Below are 8201 nucleotides of genomic sequence, written 5' to 3'. Positions count from 1 at the left end.
GAATCAAACTCAGGGCATGGCACATGTTATACATGTGATGCGCTGCTTGAACTATCACCCTGGCCCTTATCATTTTGCACTTTGATACTTGAAGAATACTTCTCTTCTCTTCTCTTCTCTTCTCTTCTCTTCTCTTCTCTTCTCTTCTCTTCTCTTCTCTTCTCTTCTCTTCTCTTCCCTTCCCTTCCCTTCCCTTCCCTTCCCTTCTCTTCTCTCCTCTCCTCTCCTCTCCTCTCCTCTCCTCTCCTCTCCTCTCCTCTCCCCGCCTCTCCCCTCCCCTCCTCTCCTCTCCTCTCCTCTCCCCTCCTTTCCTCTCCCCTCCCCTCCTGTCCTCTCCCCTCCCCTCCTCTCCTCTCCTCTCCCCTCCTCTCCTCTCCTCTCCTCTCCCCTCCTCTCCTCTCCCCTCCCCTCCTCTCCCTTCCCCTCCCCTCCCCTCCTCTCTTCTCCTCTCCCCTCCCCTCCCCTCCCCTCCCCTTCCCTTTCGTTCCCCCCTCTCTCTCTCCAATTATCTTTAGTGAGTCATCAGTATTAAAAATGATTTGTGTTGGGAGCTGGAGCGATAGCACAACAGTAGGGCCTTTGCCTTGCACGTGGCTGACCTGGGCTCGATTCCCAGCATCCCATATGGCCCCTTGAGCACCACCAGGAATAATTCCTGAGTGCATGAGCCAGGAGTAACCCCAGTGCATCACCGGGTGTGACCCAAAAAGAAAAAAAGAATTATTTGTGCAAGAAATGCTGCTTCATTCTTTTCCCCAAAACACAAAAGGCTCTAGCCCAGTAGGACAGCAAAGGCAAGATCTTTGAACTATTGGTTAACTTCCTCCTTGCTTCAGCTGTGAAACTGGCCTCTGATAATATCTGTTGAATTAGGCTTTTCATTATAATTATACACGGTCCATGATTCAGCTTCACTTGGAAACACACCTGTGGTTTGCATTTAAAAATAACATGGATCCATAGGCTCAACCATAGCAAACATTCATTGTAAGAAAAGTGACATTTCAATTAAAAAGTGACTTAGAAATAAATATATTTTAACTTTTTGCTCTATGTTTTGCATACTACTTAAAAATTCGTGATAATTTATAACTACTCGCCATAGATATATGAGATATTTTCATAGAAAGATACAGTTTTAAAATCATAGTTTTGCATGATAGAAAACCACATTTTGTTTTTAAGAACATTTTAATCATCTCCCATGATTAAAACCAACGGTTTTTCTGCATTCTCCCAAAATTATGTTCGCCCTCATGTGATTGTTGATAACTAAGAATAATTCATAAAATATACTGACAATTTCTGATAAGCACTAAAAGCTGTTCTAAGAGTCCTAAGCCAGTATTCTTACAGAGCGTATAACAGGTGTTCCCACTCCCTGTGTCTTTTGTATACACATTCATTCTGTATTCAAATCACAGAAGCCAAAGGCAGGATAGGGTCTGTTACCTCACTGCTAATTTCCCTAGCAAATAAACCAGCAGCTGCAGGTCCATGAACCAAGTTACCACTACGAACAGGACACTGATTACATGGGGCAGGATGTCTTGATGGAGCCCTTCAGCAGCACAACTGGGGTCTGGCAATGCAAAATATACCTCCTTCTCCTAGGTAAGTCACTGCCTGAATTTTGTTTTAGCTGTTTGTGTTTTTTCCAGATTGTGGGCAGAAGGCAAATATTTGTCTTAGGCTCAGATAAGTCACTCAAAGGCACAGTTTTCAGCAATGCACTTGAAAGCAAAGAGGCAACAGCATTAAACAGAAATGATGTTAAATGAGTAGATAGCTATTGTTTTCTTCCTACTGCAACAATTATTGTTAAAGCACTCATTGGAATAAAGACATTCCAAAAACTTCATCAATTTCAGTTATATAAAGATCCAATAGTCCTTAATGCAATTTATTTTCACAAATATTTTGTAGAGTATGAATTTATAGTGAAATTCAATGCAACTTGTAAAAAATTTGTTTTAATTCAAAACATTGCTATAAATTATTAGCTCAGCTTTATCTTAAATTACTTAGTTCTAAGAAATAGAGAAGAGGTTGAGGTTCCCAAGTGTCCAAAAAGATTTTATACGCAATAGAGAAAAATGTGTTTCAAATAATGTGTTTTTTCCTCCAAAATGCCTTTAGCATTTCTCTTTGCCTAATGGCTAGTTCCATTAATTTTTTTCTTTTAATTATTTTCTCTCTTTCTCCCATTCAAGTAGATTTACAAAGCTTTTCTACATTGCCACTATACATCTGTCATAAATATTTTCAACAAATGTTCTATTCTTATTTAGTTTCCAGTTTAGTGTATATTTAACAGACAGAAGTTTAAATACAGACCTTATTCTTTAAATTTTAAGAACTTGCTAAATTAGAAATTTGTTTTAATATTCAGTAATTCAGATAATTTCTTTGCCTAAAATAGTTTGTTACAGCTTTTATTATGAAGGTTTTTATCCTAGTGTTGTACATATTCCATATTTGAAATGTACTGTTCATATTTTTTAACATTTATGAGTTGACCATGGGTAATTAATACAATATTATCAAATTCAGGCATCCTCCATATGTATTTGTTATTTTTAAAGAAGTTAAGCAATCACCACAATTGACTTTTTATCTTGGTGTATTTTTCTGGGCTTCAAAAATACCCCGTGCCTCCCATAGTTTTAATGTAACACCAATACTCTTATTTTAAAAATAATGTTTTTGCAATTTGGTTTTGAGAGAAACTTAGAAACATTTCATTTCAGGAACTCAACTGAACTAAAGTAGATGAATAAATTAATTTAATAAAAGCTAATGTGATGAATTTAACTTTAGAGAAAAGGCATATTTATAAGTAGTTAAAACAGTTTTGCCCCTTGAAACCTTCTTCCTTCTGCAAATGTACTTTTTTTTCTGTTGGTAGGGAGCTGCAAAGACCTTTGATGATATGAAAATCTGTATTGAATTTCTGGGTTTTTTTAATCCAAAAATCTGAAGCCCAAAAATGCAGTTTGTAAAGTTTATTCAGGTTAAAATCTTATAATAACTATTTGTCTGTTTTCTCTAATGATGCAAGGGTTTATTTTTAGTCAACAATAGTTGTGTTATGTTTGCTAATATCAAATATGATAATGGGGAAGTAAATGTCAACTATTTCCAGCTACAACTAGAGGTCACTTTGTAAAGTCTGATGTTTATATTAAACACAATGAAACTGGTCTAGGGAGTTTTTTGTTGTTGGACTAGAGATAAATTTTACAATATGACTTCAATTGTTTCTTAACACTTACTACTCCTTTTTAATTACTCTTACACAGCTTGAGACTCTCTCTAAAGAGAAGACTGTTGCCTATTTTTTTTTTCACAAAATCAAATCACAAATCATCCTGTTATTCGTCGATTGCCTCGAGCAGGCCCCAGTAACGTCTCTTTCATCCTAGCCCTGAGATTATATTCAAGGCTCTTTGGGAGAATGAGACCCATCATTGTTACTGGTATTTGGCATATTTGGTATGCCACGGGGAGTTTGCCAGACTCTGCCGTGTGGGCAGGCTACATTCGGTAGCCTGCCAGTTATTTTTTTTTATATCTGATAATTAGTTGTATAGGGCTGGAGCGATAGCACAGTGGGTAGGGCATTTGTCTTGCATGCAGCCTACTGGGCCGACCCAGGTTCGATTCCTCTACCCCTCTCCGAGAGTCCAGCAAGCTATTGAGAGTATCTTGCCCACACAGCAAAGTCTGGCAAGCTACCCGTGCCTTATTCGCTATGCCAAACACAGTAACAACAAGTTTCACAATGGAGCTGTTACTGGGCCCGCTTGAGCAAATCAATGAACAATGGGAGGACAGTGCTAATTAGTTGTATTATCAGTGTTTCTCCAGATTAGTGTAATGCCTTGTAAAACAAAAAAAGTTAGCAGTTTTCCTTTTTTTAGTCAAAATTATTAATGTTGTGATAATATAATTGGATTTTCATTCAAGTTTGAGTATATGAAATATCAAATGGAAACTGAAATTTCCTTAAACTGCATTCTCTTGAAGTTTGTTCATACAAGGTTGACTGTCTAATATCAGAAGTTTTAGAAACTTGGATTTTCTCGTATAGCTAGGAAAGAGCTCTTGAAAACCTCTCAAATAAGGTTATTTTTTTTACGTTTGCAAACTATTGTTTTAACAGCACAACTCACCTTAACTGCCATGAGAAGTATAGCAATGGCAATGGCAGAAGAGTTTGTGTTCCTAAAATGTAACAGAAACATCTAATTATTCATTTCTTCTCAAAGTTCATTGCATGTAAAGATTGCATCAGGTGAATAGGTTCATGCCTTTCCTGTATAATGGAAAGATTTTAGGTGACTGAGATGAGAACTATATAGAGAAAAGTTCATTCTTTGCTGACATTCTTATAGCTTGCAACCTATAATGTATCTGATAAAACTAGTGTAAGCAATCTGAGCAAATCGCTACTGTGTCTCTCACTGTCACATATGATGTGATTACATATTGTTTGATGTGCAAGAAACATTGAATTTATTCAGAAATATTGATGGAACTGTATTATTTAAAGTGTTATTATGTGATGCCATTTCTAAAATAGCCAAATATCTAGTTCGCTCTCCTTAAACAATTTTTCTGTGTCATGTAAAATATTATTTTCTACTAGTTTCATTTTCCTCTGGAATGAAATCTTTGTGTTGCATTTAATATTTTATGAAATGACATTTGTTTCTCATAACCACAGTTATAGACTTTCCAACCTTTTCCATATTGAGTCAACATTTGATTCAAAACCTAAAACTCACCAACTTTCCAAACACTCAATAAGAATCAAGTAATTAAGTTGATTTCCACTCATTCTTACAATATTATGATCTGTTAATTTTTCAACTCCAACTACAAAAAAGGTAGATTAAAAAAAGTGTTCATCCCCATTTCAGAAAAGAACTTCTGCAGTGACCACAGAATTATAAAACCATGTTGTATTTAGGCTAATATCCATATCACAGTCAAGCAGTGTCTTCGAGTTTAAGCTGAGACCAATATTAAATGGAGCGGTAAGGGTAAGTTATTAACCAAACTGCCCATTATCAGAGATAACAACTGACAGTGGGCATTTTGGGCACTAACATACTGGTCCAGTTTTATGTTAGCAACCATGCACCTTTTCCCAGAGTTTTCTTGGTCGGTTGGTTTTTGTTTTGGAGCAGCGATTACTTCTGTGTTCAGAGATCACTCCTTGTGGGACTCAGAGACCATATGTGGTACCAGGGATCAAACCCAGGTCTGGTACATGGAAGGCAAATGTTCTACCCACCACACTACCTCTCTTGCCCCTCAAGTGAACTCTTAAGGCAATGATGTCAATTCCCATCCCCATCCCGCCTTGACACCTTAATAGCAAATATAAAATTGTTTGGATAAAACTTAAACACTCCCTTCTGAGTAGCAATAAAAAGAAAATAAAAGGATAATTATGTTGCATATGAGAAAAATTGAAATTCTATACCTGCATTTGTGCTAAAATTTTCATTTCTTCTCACCTACACAAGAATTTTACTTTACCTTAATCCATCTAGTGGACCACTTCCAGAAGCTATGAATATGCTGTTTAAACGTTCACTCAAAGGAAGAAATGCTGTTTCTTCTTCCCCTTCATAGTGTCCCTAAGTGTGTTGTTCATACTCACTGTCTCCCACTTTCCATTCTTTCCTTTTTCCTTATCTATTTGACATACTTAACATTTAATTCCTCAAATTATATCCCTGTTTCAAATTTTTATATGACACTGAGACTGTGCTTCCTTCTTTTCAAATGAAGGCCTCAAAGCAAAGAGAAATCTTAATAAGGATTCTAGCAATATGATTGCCTGTTCAAGGGAGAATTCTCTTCCCTATAGATACATATAATTTCTTCAAAAAATTGAAAAATATATATCATACATCAGGCTAAAGATGGGGAAATCTCCAATGCCAGTACTTGGAAGAAACCTTACAGACCTAGTGTGAGTCTGTGGAACTAAAACACATGGACAGCCAGGAGCCATGGCTATCCACTGAGAAGAATCCTATATACCAAAGGCTCTGCAGGGCCCTCATCTCTCTTAAATCCACTTTAATAAGCCTGCTATGCCCAGTATATACTTTGACTATTGCCTATCCAATGTCTATTGGGCATCTAAAATTAATGTGTTTAAAACTGTTTCTTGGTCTTCCCCTAATACCTGCTGTCTCTATAGTATTTCCTCTGCTTAAATTACCATCTACTACTAAAGGACATCTCCTTTGTTCTACTTGCTCAGGTCAGCAAGCGTGAAATTATTCTCTACTACCCTTTGTTTCTTAAATTCCTCACCCAGTGTGTCAATCAACTCTGCTAACACCTCCAGACTTCTCACAATTTGTCTTTTACTGCCACCCTGATTATAGAATATGACCATGTTGTGCTGTGTCATTGCAGTAACTTCTATGTGGTTTCCCTGCATCTTTTTTTCTTTTAGTTTTTGTTTTCAATTTAAAATATTGTTAATGATGGTTTCATATATATATATATATATATATATATACATATATATATATTTACACCAGTGTCCCCACTTCCTCATTCAAGATTCCAAATGCCCCTCTCAATTTACCCCAAAACTCAGTTTTGTGGCTCAGTTCTCCCATTGTGTTGTCTTTGGCCCTTTGTTGCTACTTTGCTGTGTATCTTTAAGTCCCAAAGATGAGAGATATTCTGAGAGCCATTCCTTCTGATTGATCTCACTCAGCATGATATCCTCTAGTTACATCATGTAAAATTGCATGATTTTGTTCTCTCTTGGATCTTCAGAGTATTCTATTGTATATGTGTAGCACAACTCTTTGATCCATTCATCTGTAGTTGGTCAATTTGGGTTGTTTCCATATTGTGGCTATTGATGAGCAGAGTAACCCATGAACCTTTTCATACTCCAGCTTGAAACATTTTCATAGAATCTAGAGTGCACATTTTTTAAAAGAAGAAAAAATATATATTATCAGTATTCACAAAATTCTGGTTGCATTCCCATCTCACACTAAATAAAATTCTGAGTCTCTGCAATGGTCCTAAGATACTGCCTTAGTATGCCTCATACTGTATAACTCTGCTCACCTTACTGACCTCATGTCTTATTTTGCTCTTGTTTCACTCTGTTCCACTGCTGCTGCTTCTTACTTTTCCTCAAACATTCTACCGACATCCCTGCGTCTAAGCAGGGTGAACTATTCACAACCGATAGTGATCTAATATCATTCTCTCCTTGGGATATCTGCATTTGGAAAGACTTTGGCCTGAGTGAAAAAAATCCAATTATATAATTGTATGACATTTCAGAAAGCTTTACAGAAAGATTGCTGAAGTTAGCCCATTAGCGTTTCTCAAGTCATATTGTCTTCTTTGAATAAACTATGACTCATAGACCCATACACTTACAATGTCAACTGCACTCAAAAGTTCTTTGGACTTTACTACTACTTATCTTTCCCAGTTCTTCCATTTTGCTTCATTCTATAATAGTCATAATCAATGACTTCTGCTTTTCCTCTTTATTTTACTTCTAAAGATGGCATGCAGTCCGTAGTCATTGGGTGAAGTTTTTAAATGCAGAAGTTTTCAGATATTAATGGTTAGTTCTGCAAATAATTATAAATAGAATGGTCAGTGTTGAGGAGCCTCACTCTCTTTGAAAAGGACTATCATCCCATTCAGTTCTCTCTATTTCCTCAGCATATTTTGAAATGTGGCTTGAGGTCCTCATAGCATTCTTTTCCTTTGTAGCAGGCTCTTGCTTGGGGCTAAAAGTGGCAGTACCATCACATACCGTCCATGGCATCAGGGGTCAGGCCCTCTACCTCCCTGTGCACTATGGATTCCACACTCCAGCATCAGACATCCAGATCATATGGCTGTTTGAAAGACCTCACACGATGCCCAAATACTTACTGAGCTCTGTGAACAAATCTGTGGTCCCCGACTTGGAATATCTAAACAAGTTTACTATGATGCCACCCAATGCTTCTCTACTCATCAACACACTGAATTTCACCGATGAAGGCAGTTACATCGTAAAGGTTAACATCCAAGGAAATGGAACTCTTTCAGCTAGTCAGAAGATACAGGTCACTGTTGATGGTGAGTATTTTCTGCGCATACTGGGCAGCTGGGGAACATGGTTGCGATTGACAACTTGATAG

At 37.0% G+C, this 8201-nt stretch overlaps 1 protein-coding gene across 2 annotated transcripts in view; it reads left to right on the top strand.

The window, feature by feature from the left end:
- The first annotated feature begins 1504 nt into the window (after positions 1-1504).
- Positions 1505-8201, top strand: part of HEPACAM2 (HEPACAM family member 2) — a 56584-nt gene continuing 49887 nt past the window's right edge. For both annotated transcript variants that reach the window (XM_056118537.1, XM_056118539.1), the window contains exons 1-2: positions 1505-1614; positions 7786-8139. In XM_056118537.1, the coding sequence (XP_055974512.1) occupies positions 1536-1614; positions 7786-8139 (433 nt within the window). In that variant the 5' untranslated portion in view covers positions 1505-1535. The remainder of the gene's footprint in view (positions 1615-7785; positions 8140-8201) is intronic.

This window comes from Sorex fumeus, unplaced genomic scaffold (genome assembly GCF_029834395.1).
Source record: "Sorex fumeus unplaced genomic scaffold, SorFum_2.1 ptg000037l, whole genome shotgun sequence".
Lineage (NCBI taxonomy): Eukaryota > Metazoa > Chordata > Mammalia > Eulipotyphla > Soricidae > Sorex > Sorex fumeus.
This window is presented reverse-complemented; position numbering and strand designations above follow the sequence as displayed.